The sequence below is a fragment of the Copadichromis virginalis genome, linkage group LG7 (assembly GCF_057382275.1).
Source record: "Copadichromis virginalis isolate Kocher_CV1m ecotype Utaka linkage group LG7, C_Virginalis_male_GT1.1, whole genome shotgun sequence".
In the NCBI taxonomy this organism is placed as follows: domain Eukaryota; kingdom Metazoa; phylum Chordata; class Actinopteri; order Cichliformes; family Cichlidae; genus Copadichromis; species Copadichromis virginalis.
This window is the reverse complement of record NC_140624.1, coordinates 41,375,685-41,400,403: the sequence shown is the minus strand read 5'-3', so window position 1 is coordinate 41,400,403 and position 24,719 is coordinate 41,375,685. Positions and strand designations below refer to the sequence as shown.

General features: G+C 39.4%; 1 protein-coding gene across 1 annotated transcript in view; it reads left to right on the top strand.

The window, feature by feature from the left end:
- Positions 1–24,719, top strand: part of jak2a (Janus kinase 2a) — a 41,474-nt gene that overhangs the window by 1,873 nt on the left and 14,882 nt on the right. The window contains exons 2-7 of the mRNA XM_085463397.1: positions 10,800–11,068; positions 16,437–16,560; positions 16,684–16,804; positions 18,322–18,467; positions 23,472–23,766; positions 23,944–24,063. Of these exons, the coding sequence (XP_085319523.1) occupies positions 10,804–11,068; positions 16,437–16,560; positions 16,684–16,804; positions 18,322–18,467; positions 23,472–23,766; positions 23,944–24,063 (1,071 nt within the window). The 5' untranslated portion in view covers positions 10,800–10,803. The remainder of the gene's footprint in view (positions 1–10,799; positions 11,069–16,436; positions 16,561–16,683; positions 16,805–18,321; positions 18,468–23,471; positions 23,767–23,943; positions 24,064–24,719) is intronic.

Here is a 24,719-nt window from a genome sequence, read left to right as displayed (position 1 = left end):
AGTCTTGCTCATTTAGTTTTGTATTTTAGTTTATTCTTAGTTAACTCCACTAACCTCCCTGTTACTGGAGTTATAGCTTAAATACATAAGCTGTAAAATGTATTTATTTATGTAAATAAATACATAGCTCAAGATACGTCTATCTTGAGTGCAAACTACACAACAGGAACACAGTCTCTAAACCGATTTAAGGCTTACATTAGTGTGTCGTACAGTTCCTCATTACAGACTGTCTTTGATAAGGCTAATTATTATAGAGGCCTGTAGACTGAACTCATTGTCATGTTGGAAACGGCTTAATTGTATTGCATGACATATTCCTGGCACCCCAGTACAGAACTCACTTTAAATTGGTGTGAATAGCATGTCTAACTAGTCTAAAGATTCAAACAATGGGGATTTGTCCAGCTGCTTACTGCCTTCTTCCAAAGTCTCCCCTGCCTCTTTTAAATCAGTACTTTAGTGAAAATGTCTGGCAGCTCCTTCCATATTGTAACAGATTTTATTTGCTGAAGGTTTTTAGACAGTAATCATATACTGCTTTTAGATCACCAAGGAGAGGCTCCTGGGAAACCTTTGAATGAAAACCACTAAGAACAGGTTGCTTTATTTAATGCTTGCAAGAGCTCGCAGCATTCAACACATATAAATGCAAGGTACAAAAAATAAATCAACCATTATCTTAATCTAAATTCGTGTCCTCCCTGAAAAGGCATTTGTAACAGCTTACTCTGATTTTTATCAGTAAACGGGAATACTTTAATAACTGGAAATATTTGTTGCTCCAATTGAAAAGGATACAGACCAGTTGAACAGGAGAATGATCTTCTTTATGTCGTTGGAAAATGAGCTCAAGTATGAATAAACTCCAGCGATAAGGTCGGTTGCACAGTATTAGACCGTTTTGGTAAGATGTAATAAAAGGGGATTCCCTCATCCCTTTAATCAACAGCGCTCTCAAGAACCTTTGACAAAAACCCCAACTTTGAGTCTTCATGGGGGTAGGGTTTATTACAAACCTTTTACATTACAAAGCTGCTAGATTTATGATTTGAATGGATTCTTTATAGTAGTGATGATTAATTTTGCAAGCCTGTACTCTTGAGAGCAGTCAGTTTCCAGTTCAAGCTTTATAATTTTTGAAATGTTTGAATCATCTGTCATCAGTAATACTAAAAAGAATTCTTATTCTGACTGTATGCCATTTGAAGGAAAGTGCTGGTGATAGAATAAGGTCCACATTTATCACAACAAGGATATACTGAAGTAGTATAAGTATGTTAGGTTTAGATCTGACATATATACAGTTTGCCACTGCTGTCTTATTTTAGTTGTAAAATAACCACTAATAGCCTTGGTAATGTTTCAGTTGTGTATGTAGGCAGAGCTGGCACAGTTTTCAAAGACAAATAAACTGTTTTATTTACTGGAAGGACAACATCAGTGACACAGGCATTTTATGGGGAAAGTACATTATTCTTGCATCAGTGTGTGCAAGTTTTATCCAGGTCATGTACAAAGAACCGCACTGTCAGCTGTTGCAGTGGAGAAAAATTAGTTGAGTGGTTTAAAATGGAACAGCACGATAAGAGCTTCATGTTGTTTCATATCACAACTTTCTTTAAATAATGTTTATGACCCTTTTAGGAACCATCACAACACAGAGAGACTTGTGGCTAGATTAGAGCAAGGTCCAAGGAAGTAGGGTTTAGTGTGCAATGCAAATGTGAAATTGCTCAATTAATTCTGACCCTGAACTTTATTATTTTCAGACAGCTTAACAGCCTTCTTCACTTGTGACTGAAAGTCTGTGCCAGAATGCTTCACAGTTAGCAACTTGCTGTGTGTTGTTGTTTTTAAATAATGTACTCGATGATTTGCTCGTCACCTCTTATCTGCCTCTTATCTCTTGCTTACCACTGCATTCTTTATATTTTGGTTGATTGACCATCACTGACCATTCGCAGGAAACAGCACTGGTGTATTTTTAGCCAAAAAGTCACATTGGGTAAAGTTCCAGCTTACCTCTGTCTCTTTCTCTGTATCTGCTGCATTAGATAACCATAGATGCTATAAAAGATGGATGTAGTCACTGCGATGTCACCCACTTGTTTTCGACTTTCAGAGTTGAAGTCTTTATGCTAACATTTGGTGTAGGAAGTCATATTTGGCGTACACGTCAGCTTATTACTGTTTAGTAGCAGAGTAATAGCAGTCTAACAAAACAGCACAAGCTTATTGGCTTGGCTGCGTAACTCAGTGAGCCCTTATATTTGTCAAATGATCCATTAAAATGATCCAAAGGGCATAGAGTAACATAGATACAGTGAAGAGGTCCAGTTCATTAACTCCAGTTAGAAAATGTGAGGCACACCACAGCATCAAGGTGGATGAGTTATTAAAGCCTACCTCTTTACCCTCTTTTGAGTTGTTGTGAAAGAAGGGAACTCAAATCAGTTTGTACCAGCCTGTAAACATGCTTTTTAATCTTCTAAATGTATGCATTTCAACATAGGAAACTATGAAGGTGTCGCCTTCATTTTTCTGTTGCTTATGATGTTACTTGGCAACAGATCTGGGGTAAACAGCATTTTTCTACTTATGTACTTTGAATATGAAATAGCTAGTGTAAAGAACTAAACGTATACATGGTTATACCTATAATGTATATCAATACCTAAAGCATCATAAAGAATGTGCTGAAGGTGGTCATTGTCACTAGATGTTGTTGTTTTATGTGGTTACTACTTGATCCAAGAATCTTGTGTAAAAGAGCTGGTACTTTCTGATAAAATATAGTTATATATTAATCACGTAGGGAAATGCCTTGACTTTTTACAGTTTCTATTTAATATTAATACCATGACTTTGGGCTTTCTGGAAATATCGAGTACTGATCTGACACCAGTGTTAAATTAATTATATAGAATCCTTATTGTGAGATTGAAAATCCCTTTTAATGTATAACATTAGTGTAGACTTCTAACATGTATGATCATCTACTCTAAAGTCACTGACTCTGTTTTTAAAGTGCATTTTCCTTAAACAGTTTAGAGACGGTGTCCCTGTTGTGTAGTTTGCACTGATTCCAAATTACACATCATGCACTAACAATACAGTCCAGTCTTCTCCTCTTAATGCCAGAACAGTTCGTCTCGGGTATGTCCCCAGCTAATAATTTGATCAGCTAATGGTGAAAAAGAGCAGATCCTTGGTCCATTCAGTCCACCTCTCTGCATTCCTGCCACAGCTAGCAGCAGAGCTAACATAGCACAGAAGAAGCGAATAGCTGAGGGACCGTATTTTGGACGTATTTCACGCTTCTGCTTGTATGCTCGCAAAAGTTTTTAACATTGGTCAAAGTGACCTGATAAAGTGAGCCCTTCTCATTCCTCGTCATGTTTGGTCAGTAATCTTATTTAAGAACATGGAAGGACGTGGGTTTTTGTGTAACTCTTAGTGGTGAGCCTTTATTATGCCAGGCACGATTATTTCTCTTCACCTGTTTACTGTCAGCTCCTTGTCTGTGAGTGAGGAATACATATTCCTAATTTCACCGATCTCCTATTGATACTGAGTATCAGCAGATAACCACAGCCAAGGTATTGGAACCGGAAAAAGCTGGATGATATTGGATCATGTCTAAATTCTGTAAGACAGCATCAGTACTGGTAATAGTATTTACGTAACCTTCACCAGTTGTGAGATGTCTCTTGCCCACCAGAGTCATTTGTTTTGGCTTCATATTTGCGGTGCTGTGCAGCTGCATTTCGCACATACCCCTGTAGCAAAGAAGCATTTTTTTACTCAGTGAGTCACAGTGCTCATTTGCAGCTGGTAAAATATCATGGACATGAGCAAAACTCTTCCAGTATGTATGGCAACTATTCCTATTCAGCAGGTCGACTAATCTCTTGCTGAAATCAGATTTTTTTTTCTGCTGTTTTCCTTATTTGCTGTTTTTTTTAGGGTTTTCTTCTCCTTATAATGAAGAGAATTGGGGTGGGGTGATAACTCTTGACGTTCTGGACCCTTTTGAAGCCTCATAACCCAAGTTATCAAATATCGTGCTGTGCTGATTACAGTGACTCAGCTGCTAATGATGAATATGTGATTCCAGCAGCCAACCTTCCATCTATCTTTTTTCTTTGGCTCATCAAGCTCAGGGTCACGGTGAGACTTGAGGCTTTCCCGCTGTCATCTGGCAAGATGGAGGATACACCCTGGAAATGTTGACAGTATAATTTCAGCTCCATGCGAGAGTCTTTGCCGCATACAGTTATTATATGTGGTGACACTAGGTTTTTTTGCTCTTTTGAAGCTTTGAAGCTTCTCACAGTTTTACTAAAAGATGGGTAAATAATAATAATCGAGTTTACAATTTGTTGTGTTACTGCATGCGCAATATTAGCTTTTCAACAGAAGGAGAAGCCGACAAGGGAGGTGTTTCAGTCTTGTCTGCTCTCTTGATCACCATTTGTGTGTAACTCAGAAACTGTTGCAAACATATAAGTAAATGGTGTTGCAGTTGTTATTTCTCTTGGTTTGCTTTTGCTTTTGCTGTTGTGTGTTCTGGGTGTTTTCTTCGTAATGTAATGGGAATAGTGTTTTTTTTTTAAGATGTTAATTGTATAAGAAAGGGCAGTAATGTTTTATATAGCACAGCCTTGAGTGTGGGTTTTCATTCCTCCTCTTCACTGAGTTGGAGTATTTCTACATACATAGCAACAGAAGTAATGTAGGTAAACATGGACTGCTCTACTTCAGTAGAAAAAAAGTGTTTACTTATATTTTCCTTTCCACAGAGTATGTGCAATTTCTATGTTTTGTGCATGTTTTTGGGGAAGTGTCAACATGCTAAAACAAACACAGTGTTGTGTCAGTATATGGTAAATGGGTTGAATGTGTTTTTATGAACTTTAGCCACAACCCTGTTATGGCTCTGTTTGCTCAGTTACTAGTGAAACCAATCCTTTCCAGTTGCAGTCTGTTGGTCTCTATTCTGATGTTGTTTTCTTTTAATTAGTTTTCCTTTCTTCTGTGGGGGAAAAATCATTAAAATATTGTGATATTTTGTCAAAAGACAAAAGGGGGATTTTTACATGTGACCTTTTGAGAGATAACAGCAGCGCAGGTTATTTTAACAGAGCAGCGTGTGTTGACTTGTCAGAACATAACGATATAGTTTCTTTATCTCCACTGTGCTGCAGGAGCCCAAACACTAAACACAACCGATTAAAAAGTACCTTAGATAAAGTGGATTAGCTCGGCAACATAAATATAATATGACAAAATTAAATAGTCCAGACAGTCAAGATAACACAAAAGATGGGGTCAGTGAGTAGAAATTTAATTATAATACGATAAGAAGCTTGATAAGTAAACATGTAAAGAGCTGATTGAGGACTTGGAAATAAAAAATTAAATACACCTCTAGGACCAAATAGTCAAGATTGTTACACAGGTCAAACAAGCCTCTGTATAGCTTGACATCAATAGTGATTCCAGAGTGTCATACAGCACCAACAGTGCATCAAGCAAGGAAGCAACCGTCTAATTGTGAAGCCAGATTAGTTTCTATAGATAGCATCGGTAATGGTAAGTAGGGACTTTTGCTTAACTAGATAGTTGTGCCGGTTAGTTGGTGTTTGTGAAATCATTAGATGTTTTCCTTTCATCAAAGTCATCAGTTTTTTTGTATCTGTCTGCAAAGCTCCTGAATAAAATTGACATTTTTACAACCTCTTCTAGAACTAGTGAAAGATTAGGATTGAGAGAAGTCCAGCTGGCCACTGTGATTTTATTTTCTTCTGTTTTATCCTTTTGCTGTGTATTTTATTATGAGGGTTTTTTTTGTTTTTCAGTTGAATTGGGGTGTGGTGCTAGCTGATAATGTTTTGGACCTGTGTGAAGCCTCATGAATAAAGTTAGCAAGGAAGTTGTTATACTGAATACTAGGAGTCTCTCAAGTGTTGCAGTAAACAATAGTGTAAGCCAATCCAGCTAACAGCTTTTTCTCATCCATCTGTTTTCTTTTGCTTATTCAATTTAGGATTGCAGTGAAACTGGAGCCTATCCAAGCTATATTACATTTCTAAGCCATTGTGGAAAGCCTTGGCAGGACCTAGAGCAGGGATGGACAACATTTTGAGCCACAGTAGACAGAACAAAGACAAGAACTTTCTGTTAGAAAATGATACATTGGTCAGGCAAAGTTCAACAGCTCCACTGTCCTGGCCTGCAGCTGTGCTTTGAAGATGCTCTGAAATGTGGAGTGCAGGTTCAAGTGTCACTACTCCAATCTCACCAAGACTGCAAAGACTACCATCTCATAGTGTGGTTTCTTGCTGAATTTAATGTGTAGCTGAGCCTCCTTTGTGTGATTTTTTTTTTTTTTTGGCAGGAAGTGGTTTAGTTTAACTTTCAGTACATTCAAGTCATGGTCAAAATTCTTAATGAATGGGAATTACTCTGTTATAAAGCTGTGAATGGTAACCACTAACGTTTTATGCTCTGTGTCTATAAACCGCCCCTCATTCTGAGTTGTGTTGACTTAACAGGGTCAGCTGAGGTCTCCATTGCTGTAGCCTGCTTCTGTGGTCCTGTCTGCACATAACTAATTACTTTTATGGTGTCAGAACTGTGTTAAGTTACTGCTGGAAGTCGTATCCTTTCCTGCTGTTGTTTTCCTCAAGTGAACTGGCACAATTGCAGCTTTTTCTTAATGTTTCAGCCATCAATCTGCTTTTCAGTTTTGTAGGGTTTTCTTTCTCACTTAAAATGTAACTTTGATGTATTTGCTGTGATAATGTCACTAGTCACTTATTAAAAAATATTACAATATATTTCATTCTGCAGCTGTTTAGCCAGAACATGTTTTCCTGTAGCTTCCAGTATTTTGTCAGTAAGTTTTGATACTATTTTTATTAAGATTGTTATTTAATAGTGTTGATTCTGCGTGGAGTAATTTTGTGCCTGCACACCTTTTTTGTAAGTCTATTTCCAATTTGTGTATAGTATTTAAAGCAGTGTAATTATATCTAGTCTACTTATGCTATAGCTGTTATACAGTAACTACTAATCCACTTCCAAAACAGCACATGCTAATTCTGTAATTTCTCTGCCAGTCCTTGTATAGATTACCCCCCCTCCACCACTGTAGTACTAATTCTTCAACTTTTTATCAGCTTCTACTAAGTCGAGATCTATGTAACATCTATGTAAAGAAAATACACAAAAATTAGAGTTTTGAAGTTGTTAAAGAGCAATGCAGACAAATAAAACAGTTTAGATAAAGGAGGAATTCATTTTAAAGCTGGATTTTACTGGCTCTGTCCAGTAGAATGAAACAATCTATTCTGAGATGTGTTTGAGTGAACCTGGAGAAGTTGGGACCAAAAACAAAAAAAAAATCCCAAACAGTCTGTTTTGTTTAATAAAATATAGAAATATATATAAGCATTAGTTAGTTTCAATAAAATAAGTTGCCAGAACAAGAACAATGATAGAATGGAGAAAGGGTTAGGCTTAGGTGTTACAGTAAAGGTTAGCTTTAGGTTAGAAGACCAAGGAAGGATGAGATAAGTGGTTTAGACAAGAGAATAAACTACTTAAAGACATTTACAATTAGATGAAACCGAAAGAAGGATTGCAGCGTAAGAGGAGGCTGCAGTAAAAGCAAAACTTAAAGAGCAGCTCAGATCACGAGGACCACCCCTGGAGAGCAACTGGGTGGATATCCACAGTTCACAGTGGAAAGAATATTTTAGTTTGCAGAAAAGTTGCTCAGACAGGACAACAGTCTGTACAGAAGGATCTGCAGATAGGAATGTCCACTGGAAATTTGCACGGTAGCCTCTGGCAGGCTTCCAGCCCAGATAGACTTTAGTCACACACAACTTTTTCTGTGGTCAGCTGGCACTGCAGCCAACAGTCTGAAACTCAGAACCATAACCTTGAAATGTACAACAGACATTCAGCTTATTTTAAGATCGACTGCTGATGGTTATTTTAATTGTACAAAAAGCACCTTTAATCCTGACTTTTAATGAAGTCCAGCAGTCCAGGCTGAATGAAGAGCTGGCGTTGTAACCAGAAGTGAAACCAAAAAGTCATAAAAAGTCAAATGTGTGAGAGCTGATAGCTCTGACCTCAACTTATACCAAGGCCCTGATAAGACGGAGCAAGGAACTGGTAAAACTCTGTGTGTGTGTGTCTGCTGCATGATAAACGTTTTGGGTGTGTAAACAGGGCTGTTTTTCTCTCTCTTCTTGTACAACATGTAGAATAGTCCCCAGCTATCGAACAATTATAATAACATCAATAGAGACCTGAAACAATTGGAAGAATATTATTACTGCAGCATTTAGTGAGCTGCTCTGCCTGGAACTGTAAAAACAAAATGTGCAAGTCTCTCTTTTGTCATCAACTTTATACCTACAGCTCCCATTGTTTTAATTAGCTTGACTTTATTATTGTTTTATTCTGCTTAAACTATTACCGGCTATTACTGTCGTTTAAAGTAAGACTTACATCGAGCCCCTGCTATGGTGAAGCATGTGCTGAAGGGCAGTGGCCAGAATACGAGTACCACTAGTAAACAACGCTTGTTCAGTTGTTTGATAAATTGAATCTGTATCATTAATTGGAGTAATCGGTTTAATCCAGAGCCGCTTACACCCCTGCTGGCACAATACTTTGACCCAGTAATAAAATAGGAAGTACCCATTAACTGAATTTAGGTCACCAAAGATTTAAACGTTAAACAACAATTTCAAAAACATTTTGAAAGCATGGCTACTCAAGTATTGTGAAAACACGCAATTCTCTTGTCTGCTGAGGTTTGTGCAGCAAATGAGCACTTAGTACTTGTACTCAATGTATTGGAAGCAGCTCTAAAGACCTCTGTAACCAGGCAGATATCCATGGCCAGACAGGGGTCAGCGCCTATCTGAAACAGGAAGGCTTATCTCAGTCAGTAATAATGCCTACCTACTGACGGTTGTCCAGAAATATTATCATAGTTTTATTTGTATTGCACTATTTTTCAAACACACGGCTAAACAATGGATCATAGTTTGGATAAAAAAGTTAAAAGAAATGATAATAAGCTTTGCCAAAAGGGAAAGCTCAACTATAAAAATGTTTTCAGAAGTCATTTAAAAGTTACCGCTGACTCAGCTGATTTAATAGGACCAACTTATTTAAGTTACATGACGGCGTTTCACCTCATCAGTGTCTTTCCCCCGACGTTGGGAAAGACATTTAATAAATTTTCATGAAATCCATTTTTGTTATCTCTCCGCAGCACTTGTGCAGTTTTTTTATGTGTTGTTTGTTTTAATATTGTTGCACTTCCTCTTTGTTTTTATAAGTCAGTAATAACACCTTTGTTTGACACTGTTTTGTTGCTGCTGGCATTAAGTTGAGGGCGTAGAGTTTTTATTCTTTTGTTGGGATGACTGTAATTTCCAAGGAGAGAGGTTGAACGTTTAAGTCAAGAAGCTACACTTACCACTGTGCACTTCAATAGAGGTCATTCTTCACTTATGAGCTTCATCTGATGCTGTTTACCCCAGCACACATTGAAAATGCGAACTGATCAGAGTAGTCCTAAATGTGTATTCTAATGTTCCAGAGGAACAAGGCTCTCCAGAGGAAAATGCTAAACAGACACACACATGTTGCTATAAAACAAGAATAAGTCTTTCTACTGAATTCATCAGTGGAGTGCTTTCATGGCGTAATGGTTTATTATTGTGACCCCCCTGAGCCCGGGCTCAGTGGGTCACAAGCTTATATCTGCATCCTCAGTACAACCCGGATGTAGTAAATTGGAGGGCTGTTTGGGAAATGGCATCTGGCTTAAAGGTCTGTCCCAAACCAAACATATAGATCCAGCCCTTTGGGAAATAAGGGAGCAGCTGAAACTACCTAGCACTGAATTGGTCTGCAGTCTATCTAATGTTCTGGTATTACAAATATACACAAATCAGAGACTTCTGAGTGAGTCATTCCAAATACCTGTGGCTTCCATGTACCAGTGTAGTACACAACAATTAAAGTGCAGCTCTATTCACATTTAACTCTAGGTTTCTAGTTTGTGCACAGAAAGAAGAGCTCTTCTTAAATCAAGAACTCTGCAAGCAAAGGGCGTTTTAGCTGAGCTACACCACACAATGCTGACTACAGATATTACTGGTATATGGATATATTTTCAAATAAAGCACAGTGAGACAGTCTTGTTTTTATTAAGATCGTTCAGGTTGTTGTATTACATAAGCCGCTTCATTCATATAGTGTTTTTATTGCACATTTTTGCATCTCTCCTCTCTAAAAAGTTTTGTGCAACCGTGTCGCCACTAACTCAGAAGCTCACTTGCAACTAAAGTTCTTATCTATATACAGTACAGGTGCCGGAAGTGCTCAGTGTTGTCAAGTTAACAGAGGTCAGGATATTATTACAGACAATGACACTGCAAAGTTCTAGTTTTCACTGCTTGTAACTGTTACTGATGAAATGCAAAAACAAAACAATTCTAATATGCAGAACTCCCCCCCCCCCCTCCAAAAACCCCCCTCAAATCCTTAGCTTCTATCCAATGCAACATGTACTGAATGGTCAGTTGTAAAGTAGTATTTATTAGCAATTGCTGCAAAGCATAGGTTGAATACACCCCCCCCCCCCCCCCCGCCCCCACAAAAAAAAAAAAATAAAAAAATATCCTTCTCTGCAGCAGTGCCTCCTTTCACTCTAAGTCGTTCCTTTCTCATTTTATCTCTTCTTTTTCACCTGACAGGTGCATGTCTTTTTTTAAGCGGCACATGGCTTGTATTCTGCTGACAAACATGGACCCGCCCACCACGGAAAATCAGAACGGCCTCCCGCCAAATCTAGACTTGGCCACTGGACCGAAGCAAGACAGTAAGGCCACCTGTCTGAGCGTCTACCAGTACTGCGAGAAGGAGGGAGGAGAGGGCGGGGCAAGTTATTCAGAAAGTGTCCTCACGTTTCCACCTGGAGAGTACGTAGCAGAGGAACTCTGCATCTCTGCAGCGAAAGCGTGTGGTGAGTCACAACTGTGTTTCAGTTCACGTGTTTACCCACACATGCAGTGTATAGTTTCATTTACACATCTGACATTTTTTGGTTGAGCCATTTTCTAACCTCAGCTTAACAAAAAAAATTTGTATAAAGAAAACAACAGCTGTTAACTGTGCATTACAAATAATGCATACATTCACGCTGGAATCCTCTTAAAAGGTGACTGGTTTCTTTATAACACATTTCTTTCTGTAAGAAGCCACTTGAACTCTAAATAGGTCACAGTACAGTTAAGGATTTTTTTAATTAAGCGTTTATATCAATGAAATCTAAAGGTTCTTCTGTATCCACATATTCTGGCAGTGAAAGACCCACTCTTAACCAACAAGACATTTTTGGATTACAAATTTCACTTAGAAATGTCCCATAAAAACAGCACTGCTTTCACATTCATGGTTTGCAGCAGTTCCCCTAATGCACAACTCTTTCAATGAAAATAAAAGGCTCCTTTTCGTTCAGCTAAACTTGGTGAAGCATTAAATCAGCAGGCACAGCTTTTAGTTTTACATTGTGCAACATTCCTGCTATTTAAAGCACATTTGCAGAAGATAGCAAAATATATCGTTTCACTGAATTCATTATACCTGAATAATGGATGTTATTTACATTATTTCAGGATGAATAGGCTGATGCATTGTACAGCACCTGAGTTGATGTTGGATATTCGTATTAGCAACCACTGTTTTGTTTTTCTTATCCATTTTAGGGTGTTTTAAGGCAGTTGAATAAGTTAGCTGTGTTGGCGTTTTTGGGGAAAACAAACTTGATGCACTCTTTGAATATGATTTGTTCTTGGTTAAAATTGCTCTAAATTGGAATTACTTCTGCTTTGAGATGAATACTCTTTGCCCTGCCAGAACAATGTGAGCCCGTAATCTGGTTTGTTAACCTTTTTTGGACTGTTGTTTCAGTGCATTTGTTTTAGACATTAAATACCATACCTTTTTCTTAATCTTTCATTTATTCTTTGTAAATGCAAGAAAACCCCCCCAAGAAACACCAACACAAAAACTGCCAGACAAAAAAAAACAAGACTGCATTTTGAACAGAATTTCCTAGGGAGGGGAACTTCATGCAGTAACTTTAACTCCATTCTGACAAGAAATTATTTGACTCTAAATTAAAGATGTCTACATTCCCAAACTACTCACAGATGATTGTGCATAATTATGGTAGACTAGTGATAATGGTTACTTGAACTGTCACAAAAAACAGCTTTTTAAAAATAAAACCTAGGCCCTAATTATGCAGGTTGGTGAGTGACCTCCTGGCAGCCATCGGTCACTAAGAAAAAAAAATACACTCCCCAACGTTAACGATACATGAATAAAAATGTGAATTTCAGCTGTTTGGCAGATGTTGCAGATCACTAAGACACTGGGTTACTAAGGGCTAACTGACCAGTTTAATCCTCGTAAAGGTCGTAAAGGAGCATTCAAGCTCTGCAAGGTTTAGATGCACATTTTCTTAAACTGTCTTTTAAAGTAAGACCAGAATTAGATTGCTTAGGCCAGTTTTTAGTCGTGAAAACAGAACTAAGATAGTAAGGCCACTTTGTCATCGCCTCTTTCTAGAAAACTCAGATCAGGAAGTTGTCTCGCTGTGTGTCTGTTTTCCCCTATGTGCACCCTTCCTTCTGGAACGGTTGAATGAAGTCTTTTTACCATGAGCTGTTTTTATATTTCCCCATTTTTCAAAGTCTTTGTTTCATTTTTCATTTCCACCTCTTTGTCAATTCTTAAACTTGTACTTTACCTTCTGACTGTCTCTTAGACTGTTTCTTTTGTTGGTTAATTGCAGTTGAATTTAGCTGAATAAGTTGAGTAGTTTGTTACTAGGATATTATTTATTAGAGAATCATTAATATTCATTTAAATGGCTAGGGCAGGACAACTTGCTACCAGACTGAAGTTAATTATGGCCTCCTTCTTTGCAGTCATCCCTAGTACAATTTCTTCCTTTTAGTCCTCATGTAGAAATAAGTTAAAAAGTAAGACACAAGGATGTTCTGCTTGATTGTTCAGTTTCTAAAAAAAAGCATACAAAGTTATTAAATCTAACATGCGGTACAAATCTCTTAAAATGTAGAACTACAGTATTTTAGTCTTCAGTGTATCTTGAACTTTTTATACTGTTTTGATTGTAATACATATCACACGGTAGGAGTTGTCTGTACATTAACCTTGTTAGCACTTTGACTTTACTTCCCTTGTTGTGGTTGAGCCCATTTCCTCCTCGGCAGCGCTTCTGTCCTCACTCTGTTGCTTCACATGTGTGAGGGCTTCCGCATGCGTGATGACATTTTATGCCCTTTAAGTTCAGTTCGAACACTGATAAAACACCAGTTGTTTTCTTCATGGCACTTTTTATGCCTCAGCATTGTAGACCGCCGTGGCCTGACCCAGTCCAATAAAGTTCATCACCCATGCCAAGGAGCTCAGTCAGGAACCCGCTATCTCAGGAGCATTCAAGGGAAGGTTTTTCAGATTTGGCAAAAACATTCATTTAAACTTAACTGGTTTTCCTAGTTCAAGTTTGGTCTAGGCCACTGTCCTGGTGTCCGCTGTGTTCTTGTAAACATGGCAGAGTACATCATCACCACGAAAAGCTGGAGAGGATTTCTTTACATGGGGCCCAGACATGAACAGGATTCAAGGATGAACTACAGGGAGTGCAGAATTATTAGGCAAATGAGTATTTTGTCCACATCATCCTCTTCATGCATGTTGTCTTACTCCAAGCTGTATAGGCTCGAAAGCCTACTACCAATTAAGCATATTAGGTGATGTGCATCTCTGTAATGAGAAGGGGTGTGGTCTAATGACATCAACACCCTATATCAGGTGTGCATAATTATTAGGCAACGTCCTTTCCTTTGGCAAAATGGGTCAAAAGAAGGACTTGACAGGCTCAGAAAAGTCAAAAATAGTGAGATATCTTGCAGAGGGATGCAGCAGTCTCAAAATTGCAAAGCTTCTGAAGCGTGATCATCGAACAATCAAGCGTTTCATTCAAAATAGTCAACGGGGTCGCAAGAAGCGTGTGGAAAAACTAAGGCACAAAATAACTGCCCATGAACTGAGAAAAGTCAAGCGTGCAGCTGCCAAGATGCCACTTGCCACCAGTTTGGCCATATTTCAGAGCTGCAACATCACTGGAGTGCCCAAAAGCACAAGGTGTGCAATACTCAGAGACATGGCCAAGGTAAGAAAGGCTGAAAGACGACCACCACTGAACAAGACACACAAGCTGAAACGTCAAGACTGGGCCAAGAAATATCTCAAGACTGATTTTTCTGAGGTTTTATGGACTGATGAAATGAGAGTGAGTCTTGATGGATGGGCCCGTGGCTGGATTGGTAAAGGGCAGAGAGCTCCAGTCCGACTCAGACGCCAGCAAGGTGGAGGTGGAGTACTGGTTTGGGCTGGTATCATCAAAGATGAGCTTGTGGGGCCTTTTCGGGTTGAGGATGGAGTCAAGCTCAACTCCCAGTCCTACTGCCAGTTTCTGGAAGACACCTTCTTCAAGCAGTGGTACAGGAAGAAGTCTGCATCCTTCAAGAAATACATGATTTTCATGCAGGACAATGCTCCATCACACGCGTCCAAGTACTCCACAGCGTGGCTGGTAAGAAAGGGTATAAAAGAAGAAAAACTAATGACATGGCCTCCTTGTTCACCTGATCTGAACCCCATTGAGAACCTGTGGTCCATCATCAAATGTGAGATTTACAAGGAGGGAAAACAGTACACCTCTCTGAACAGTGTCTGGGAGGCTGTGGTTGCTGCTGCACGCAATGTTGACGGTGAACAGATCAAAACACTGACAGAATCCATGGATGGCAGGCTTTTGAGTGTCCTTGCAAAGAAAGGTGGCTATATTGGTCGCTGATTTGTTTTTGTTTTGTTTTTGAATGTCAGAAATGTATATTTGTGAATGTGGAGATGTTATATTGGTTTCACTGGTAAAAATAAATAATTGAAATGGGTATATATTTGTTTTTTGTTGAGTTGCCTAATAATTATGCACAGTAATAGTCACCTGCACACACAGATATCCCCCTAAAATAGCTAAAACTAAAAACAAACTAAAAACTACTTCCAAAAACATTCAGCTTTGATATTAATGAGTTTTTTGGGTTCATTGAGAACATGGTTGTTGTTCAATAATAAAATTATTCCTCAAAAATACAACTTGCCTAATAATTCTGCACTCCCTGTAGTTGGATGTGACAAAATACAGTATTGTACCAAATACAGTATTATTCTCTTAATATTTTGCTTCCATTGTGCCAGATTTGTTCTAATTTGTATTGACGTTTTGAGCAATACCTTGCCAAGCTTTCTGAAGGTCTTTCTGAGGTTTTCTTTGGACACTGGTGTCTTTCAGAGGAAGGTTTTCTTTTTCTTTTCTTTTTTTTTAAAAGACACTTAACACTGACCTGTGAATCATTCAAGCATAAAAAAAGCACCGAAGGAATGAACAAGTATTTGATCTACACATAGCAGGCAACTTACCAACAAAACAGAGCCTGCACTTCAACATCATCGAAGCAGTATAAGATCGTCTTGACAGAGATTTGGACAATAGGCAACCAACATCCAAAGAAAAGCTTTAGATTTCCTTGAAGAGGCCGGGAGAAATATTCTTGACGAATGCTTATAAACATTAAAAGAAAGTCTAAGAGTCATAGTAGTCATACTAAATACTGACCTTATTCGAGCTTTTTAGAATTTTACAAACTATATACTCTATTTCCATGTATATATATATATATATACACGTTTCAACAAATTAATTTCACCATTTCCTACAAAAATATAAATACATGACGGGTTATCAAGCATTTTACGTAATACTGTACAAATGCTTATTACTACGGATGTATATGAAGTCGTCCATCCATTGTTAGCCTATATACATCATCATCATTATCATCAGACTTCTAGCACACAGGGACTTTCGATGTGGGGGGAAGCATATCGACCAGCGGTAACTGAAGATACACTACACGAGAATATTTGGTTGTTGTTGAGCATGTTAATGCAGTTGTTTGCAGGCTGCAGTGATGCCACAAAGCATCCTGCATGTGCGAAAAAAATTCTAAATATCAGCAGTTTGTTTAGTGAAATTGTTTTTTATATTTACGAACTGGTTATTGATGTGTGCAATTAAGTGTTTACTGAAGTGACCTTTAAATAGGGGATGATGTTAGACACTGTAGGACGAAGTGATTGGAAGATAGCTGCTAACGGAGTAAAACTAACAGCACCTTAAACATTTAAATGACTTAATTAATTTAAAACAATATGTATATTTATTCTTTTTCCAGGGATTGGTCCAGTGTACTGCAGCTTGTTTGGCCTAATGAGGGAAAGTGACCGAACATGGTTCGCCCCAAATCATGTCTTTAAAGTGGACCACTCATCCTGTGAGAAACTGCACTTCAGAATCAGGTAGACAGTTATACTTTTTAGTTTTTTTTTCTGATTTCCTTAATCTGTTTCAGATTTTTCAAACTTTTTTTTCTTCTCTTTTTCTCTTTTCTCTTCTTTTCCATGATCACCCCTCTTGTCCAGATACTATTTTCCTGGCTGGTACAACAGCAGCAATTTATCATACGCACATCGCTATGGTTTCTCTAAAGGGATGGAAAGCCCTGTGATGGATGACTGTGTCATGGCATACCAGTTTTTTCAGGTTAGTCTTAACGCTTTATACCTCATAAAGAACAGTAAGACGTCATTTTGTTTTTGTAGCGCCATAGAGTCTGCAGAGTCTGTTTAATGCCTTCACCCTTTCTTTATCGTCTGCGCATGTGGTTTCTTTCTCTTTTTTTTAGCACTGTTGGGTGGGAGATAAAATGTGCTTGTTTCTCTGTCTCTCTGACTGGCTGCCAGTCTGTCTGTCATGTCAGCCCATTCTTTGGTACAAATTAAGAAAACAGGAAGTGGGGTAGTGAGAGTGCTCAAGAAGCACAAAATGGGGAACAGGTCCAGGTTCTTTTTGTTTATGTGTATGCATGCACACAAATGTTTTTGTGTGCATGTTTTTAAAATAGCTTCTGACTTTTTTTTTTATCTTGTCATGTTTGTGCTAACCTCACTTGAAGACACTGTCTGTTGAGTTTTGTTTTCATCACCATTGCCACATTGACACCCCGAGCTGTGTGGCAAAACAGACGGGTTTGTTTTGGTGGACTTCTGCAAGAGTTCAGCCACGTAGTAGTTTGCTGATGAAATAATGGATAAAAAGAGTTGTGCATTAAAGTTGTGCATTTTCTGTCAATGCACAACTTTAATGCAGGCTTATGGAGGCTGCCCCTCCATAATCCTGCTTATGGAGGGGCAGCCTCTTCTTTATATTAACATTAAAATAGCTGTTCTCCTTAAAAGATGCCGTATTTTTCGGACCATAAAGCGCACCGGATTATAAGGCACACTGTCGATGAACGGGTCTGTTGTCATACAAAAGGCGCATTTAGCGAAACAAAACAGTCAAAAGTCAAACTTTACTCGACTCATCCTTCTTGCTTCCTCCACTTCCGTAACATTTATTCAGTAATGTTGAATTCACTTGCAGCTCCTCTATTCCCAGGTTGTTGCAGTATATTAATGACTAACCTCGTATTGCGGATGGATTATCTCAGCTGTTCTCCTGACTCAAGTTTGGTCCCTTTAGACCCTTTCCTGCCATATGATTGCATTTGTCCCTAACCATTGGGAACCCTCACCTGTCTTCATTTATTTTTTATGTATGTTTATATATATTTATGTACGTTTTAATTCTTTTAGAAATCTCTCAGTCAGAACATGGTATATCATGTTTAGGTGGAAACTAGCGAGCTAACTTCCTGGACCCATATTACTCTGCGAGGCTCCTGACTACGGTAGCCATAATGCTACCATCAAGTGGTGTGGCATTGTAGCTTACCGAAGTCGTACTAAAACGATTTTTGAGCGCTGTGTACCACTTAAAATCGGTTCGAGGTCAGTAAGCACAACCAGAATTCATATATAAGGTGCACCGGATTATAAGGTGCACTGCCGATTTTTGAGAAAATTAAAGGATTTTAAGTGCGCCTTATAGTGCGGAAAATACGGTACTTTCTGTTTACCCTGCTGCTCCTAATCTGATTAATTTTTAGCTTTAGTCATATTTACTTTTTTCTTTGTGTATTATTCATCAGTTTCCTTTTGTTCATTTTCTTTTGCCAGTGGCGTAGTGACTTTCTGAATGGCTGGGTTGATATTCCAGTTAGCCATGAAGCGCAGGAGGAGTGCCTGGGCATGGCTGTGCTGGACATGATGAGGCTCGCCAAAGAGAGCGGGCAATCAGCAGTGGACATCTACAATGACAAAAGGTAGCTTGCCGTCTGTTTCTTATTTTCCAATCTGCTCAAAAAAAAAAAATTAGGAAACAAAATCTTAGCAGTCTTTTATAGTTTTACTTACCTAATACCTATTAAGACTTCCTGGATTGTTTTTTTAGGGCCTGAGGACACGAAGTGTGAATGCCCTGTTGTATCTGCTCCATTTATCATTATTATTATTATTATTTCATGTCTTTGATCACTTTTTTCAGATCTTTCATGAAATTTGGCACATTTTGCAATATTTGACTGGTCACAGTGTTACCTAGTGGGAACAGGAAATGTCATGTTTTACTGCTTCAAGGCAGTTGACCCCAGAAACCCCAGGAAGCCCTGAAGGAGTTGGTTTTAGGCTCAACTGAAAAAAGAGTTTTCATCAAAGGGCGTGACCCTGGTGGCATAGGGAATTTCGATGTTTTGTCATGAAGGATGAAATTGCTCTAACTCAAAGACATCTAAACTAATCTTCTGCAAAAAAAATTCCTAAACATTTAACCTTGGATCCTGTAGATCTGGCAATGTGTGAAGGAAAAGCCTTTCCTTGAGTGTTGCAGATAATGATATAATCAAGCTGTGTTAAGAAATAGAATCATAAAAAAGGAAATGGAAATGAAAATGGGAAAATGTCCTGTAAAATGAAAAAATACTATCCACTGGAGTGGAGTGGATTTTTTTCCAAGTTGCTTAAGGTTTTAGACATTGTGGGGCTTTAGGGGTTAACTTGCCTCTGCAACATTGCATGGAAGCTGGCAACAGTGTCCTTGGATTGGCAAACTACGGTGGTGCTTTTTAGGCTGTGCTCCACCTAAAGGTTTATCACACCCCGTACCTGGCCAGAACCAGCCCGCCAGAGCCAACCTGAGGAAGGGCATCAAACAGGCCAAGGAGGCCTACAAGAGGTGGATAGAAGTAAGGAAGGATAGAGGGCTTCCTCACAGGCAACAACCTCTGCCAGGTATAGAGAGGCATCCAAGCCCTCACGAACTTTAAAGGCCAGAGCCCCCCAACCCCCGACAGCAGCTTCAAAGTTGCAGAGGAGTTCAACACCTTCTTTGCCTGGTTTGATTCTTGTGGTGCTGCGTTCCCGGTCCTTACTGTACGCCCGGTAAACACATGACTGTACACCAACCCAAACAACCAACGTCATGGTCAAGTATGAACCACCATAGTCGGTCTCATCTCTGATGGAGATGAGACAGCGTACAGGGTTGAGGTAGAGAACTTGTCCTGCTGGTGCTCAGAAACCTGAAGCTGAACGTCCTCAAACAAAAGAACTCAAAATAGACTTCAGGAGGCACAGACAGGTCCACTCCACTCTTATTATAAACAGAGAACAGGTGAAATCTGTCTCCACCTACAGGCTTCTGGGCACCCACATCTCAACTGATCTCACCTGGACTCACACACTGGTAAAGAAGGCCTAACAGCAGCTGCACTTCCTCCGTGTCCTGAGGAATAATAACCATGACCGAAAGCTGCTGCTGGCCTTTTACAGCTCCTCATAGGAGATTGTGCTCTCCTATTGTCTGGGTGTTTGGCATGCAGGGGCCACAACTGATTTTAATTAACACGGGCCCCAAAAAAGTGTTGGTTGCCCTCTGCCACCTTCGTCCTAGTCATGGGACACAGGACTGGGCCATCATCATCTTAAGGATAATCAAGGATTGTTGGTAGTTCGCTCAACTCAATTGGTGGACTTAGAGAAGGCATTCGAAGGTGTTCCTTGTGGTGTCCTATCCAGATTTCTTAACAAGTATGGGTTGTTGGGTCTGTTGCTGTATGCTGTTCACTGTTACTGTAGTGAGAGCTTGCTTAACATTGCTGGCAATAATTCAGACTAATTCCCTGGTGGTATTGAACTGCCAGGGCTGCTTTTTATCACTAATTGTGTCCATAATCATAAACAGCCAAAGAGAATGTGAGGTAAGGTTCAGTGATCTGGTGAGCTGGGGCCCGTTCTTCGTACATCGCTTACTACATCCAAGATCAAATGACACATCCAAGATCAAATCATCGCGCTAACCGTGAGCTCGCTAATCCGGTTCCCCGAACACACCTGCTGTTGACGATTACTACAGCTGGACGCAGTAATGTGACATCACTGGGTGTCGTAAAAGGGGCTACGCATCGATAGTAGAAACATTGATCGGCAACCCTCTGATTGGTCGGCGAAAATGTCGAAGGAGCGCGCTCGGCTCGGTATTTTTCGGCAGCAGAGCAAGAACTCTTGAGTGAGGGATTTCAGGAGTTTCAAAGTTTAATCAGAACGCAAGGGAACACTGCAAAGGCTGCAAAAGCAAGGAGAGAGGGCTGGCAGAAAGTTGCTGACAAATTAAACTCGTAAGTAATTTAATAATAATAATAATAATATATTGGATTTATATAGCGCTTTTCAAGGCACCCAAAGCGCTTTACAATGCCACTATTCATTCACTCTCACATTCACACACTGGTGGAGGCAGCTACGGTTGTAGCCACAGCTGCCCTGGGGCAGACTGACAGAAGCGAGGCTGCCATATCGCGCCATCGGCCCCTCTGGCCAACACCAGTAGGCGGTAGGGTAGATTTATTATATTACACTATATTATCCAATATTATATTACATTATATTATATTGTTATATTATATCCTCTTTCACATTAGAGCCACAACAGGACCCACTAGAACATGGGAACAAGTAAAAGTGAAATATAAGAATATTCTACAGAATGGTAATATTTATCACTTATACTGCTTTTCGTCTCTTGGAAAGAGACCCTGGAATAATCTGTTTGTTTGTTTATAACAGCAACCAAGAAAAGGGCAGAGCAAAAAAAGACAGGTGGTGGTCCTGCACCCCCTCGTCAACAAGTTGGTTAAGTAAATAATATCCTCACGGGAAAATCGATATCTCTCAATGAGCACACTGTCGCGCTGAGCTAAAGGATCCTGTCTGTCCCGCAATATATGCTGAATTCTGAGGACTCTCCTTATCAATCTTGCACCTTCCGCAATGGGTTGCTTGCGTAAACGGACAGGACATGGCTGCGACAGGCTTCCCAAATCCACCTTGGCTTTTATAGCCGTGGTCTCTCATCTTGATTACACGAAGTAATTTACAATTACTACTCTGAAATATGAATTACATCTGTAATAATCACATACATGTAATAGAATGTTAATAGTACATTTCCCTTTTTTAGGAAATGACCTGTATGTATCTGTGTGACATCAATAACAGGATCAAGTGCTGCATTATCTTCAGTTACATTGATGTTATTTATTTATCGCTGTTGCTTTCGTATAAATGAAGCGGACATACCTGCGTGGCCGCGATCTAATCCTGTTTACATAAAGTAAACCTGCTCCCGAGCAGGTTTACGCTTACGGCTCTGTTGCTATGACAGCAAGTCCCGGATGAGCTTCGGGGAACCGACTGATCCAGGATCACGCGAAATCGTCAACAATCTAATCCGGCTAACCTACTTAGCGAGGTACGAAGAACAGGCCCCTGCTTAGGTCATTAGACTAGAATGTGCAACAGGAAAAAAGACCCAGAACTTCCTGGAAAGAATCAGAAAGAAAGAATCAGAATCAGAATGGGTTTATTGCCAGATGTTGAGGTTTAATAATAATAATAATGGATACTTTATTGATCCCCATGGGGAAATTACTTGTTTTTCTCTGCATTTGACCCATTCACCCAGTGAAGCAGTGGGCAGCCCACTAAGCAGGCGCCCGGGGAGCAGTGTGTAGGGACGGTACCTTGCTCAGGGGTACCTCAGGGTAGCCGTTAAGTGGATTCGAACCGCCGACCTTCCGATCATGGGGCGACCACTTTACCTACTGAGCTATCCCTGCCCCTAAGGTTTACAACATTAGGAAATTGCTGCGGTGCTTCAGTGCAGGTTATATATCTAGGCTAGCGTTCCACTAGAAGACCTGGAATAGGTGGTTGGGGAGACTGATCAACGCATGCTTAGACCTGTGGCCTTGCAACCCTTGTGGAAAACTGTAAAATAGGGCTGGATATCGTCACTGATTTCTAGAATCGATTCTGATTCACAAGGTCCTGAAACGATTCGATCCACAATTCGATTCAATTCGATTTAAATCTGGGAAATTTTGCCTCAGACAGTCAGAAATATTATAATTCAGATCAGTACATTTACATATTTTTCTATCTATAAAAAGGAAGCTGACACACACAAGACTTTATCAAAGGTGTGAGCATCACAGCAGATGCTTCTGTGTCAAAGTAGCTGAAGATAAAACACAGAAAAACGTGAAGGTGATTTTCCTGGCCTGGGATTTTATAAAAATATTCTGCAGTACATCAAAAACGAAAGAAAACCATTAATCAACTTATGAACATTACTTCTGAAGTTACAGCGGTTTTATTAGAGACACGGCTAAGCGTTTTGCATTTTGCATAATTTTAAAAGTTCAAATTTGTTCAGAAGCCTATTGAACGGCAGAAATTAGGTTTTCTTTTCGGAAGTAAGTAAAAGGAAAAAAATTGCGGCCGGCAGCGCTGTAAACAACGGTAGACTTGTGTGAATAATGCAGAAAACAGATTTTTAGACGAGAAACTGTTCTTGAAGTACAGAGAGAGAGAGAGAGAGAGAGAGACAGCTGTGCATGAAGTGTGATTTTTATCGTGCTGGATATGCATGTGCGTGCATATGCTGCCAACTATTTGACCTAAATAATTAGAAATGCTAGTTCCTGTGCTGGTGTGCATGTGGTATAGTTTATGAATAACAATATCATCAAAGTAGTGTGACAGACACAGTGTTCATGCAGTTAAATAAAATACCTGTATGTGAAATAAAGTTTCAGTTGAAAATATTTCATCTGTACTAGGCTTGATCACAGGGTATATATATATATATATATATCTATATATATATAAATATATACATACATATATATTTCTGCCTAACTAATCATTAGGATGAATTATTTGTAAAGATTTTAGACAGATCCTCCTGAATGACCTCTCTGTTCTTTTAGCTACAAGTCCTTCCTCCCAGTGTCCATGCGAAGCCGCATCCAGGAATATAACATTTTGACTCGGAAGAGAATCCGCTATCGCTTCAGGAAGTTCATCCAACAGTTCAGTGAGTGCAAGGCCACTGTGTGTAACCTCAAGCTCAAATACTTAATGAGCCTTGAGATGCTGTTGCCCTCTCTCTACTCCGAGCACTTCCAAGTCACAGACACCTCCTCAAATGAGGTTACCATCATTGTCATGGGAAATAAGGGCATCCAGTGGTCTAAAGGGAAAGAGGAGGACAGAGCAGAGGAGGTGAGAACAAATATATTACAAGTGTGTTGTTGTCATGGGTGTGTCCTATCATTGGTGCTTGTGTGCATTGATTTTTAAAAAAAAAGAATACAAATAACAATTTTTAACTGTTCGTGTGTGTGTGTGTGTGTGTGTGTGTGTGTGTGTGTGTGTGTGTGTGTGTGTGTGTGTGTGTAGGAGCTGCAGACATACTGTGATTTTCCAGAGGTGATTGACATCAGTATCAAACAAGGCAATAAGGAAGGATCTGCAGAGAGCCGCATAGTTACACTCACCAAACAGGATAACCAGATCATGGTATAGTAAACACGTCTGCTGTGTTATTGGTCATTCTCTGCTGTTACTGAGAAATTTTAATTACAGTTCACTTTGGTTTAAAACTATTTAACTTTCAGTCATGTCTGTTAACCATGTTGCAACATATGTTCTTTATTCATTTGAAAGAAGTATTTAAGGATATGAAGATAAATCGTTTCAATGGGGCCAACATGCCTTGAACACATTATCCTCCTCCAGATGCCCCACATAATGAAACCATGCCACTACCAGAAATCTTAGGAGCTGACACAACAGACCAACAACTAGCTAAACATAACATCTAAACACACAAGCTAATTTGGATTTAGTTAAGAAAATGTGGAATTAAATTAAATGCAATGAAGCAGGATCCCCACACCCTAAGATAATACAGAGAAACTCCAGCAATCAAACATCCATCTATGAGCAAGCGCTTGGTTCCAGGGCGAAGGAAATACTCCCTTTTAACAGGAAGAAACCTCCAGCAAAACCAGGCTCATGGAGGGGCAGCCATCTGCTCCGACCTGTTAGGGGTGAGAGAAACAGGACAAAAGAAACACTGTGGAAAAATTAATTGTTTTCCTACCAGTTTGAAGTTCATTCTGCATCTCCACATCAGTTTAACGACCTCAACATCAGTTCCAGTACCATGATAG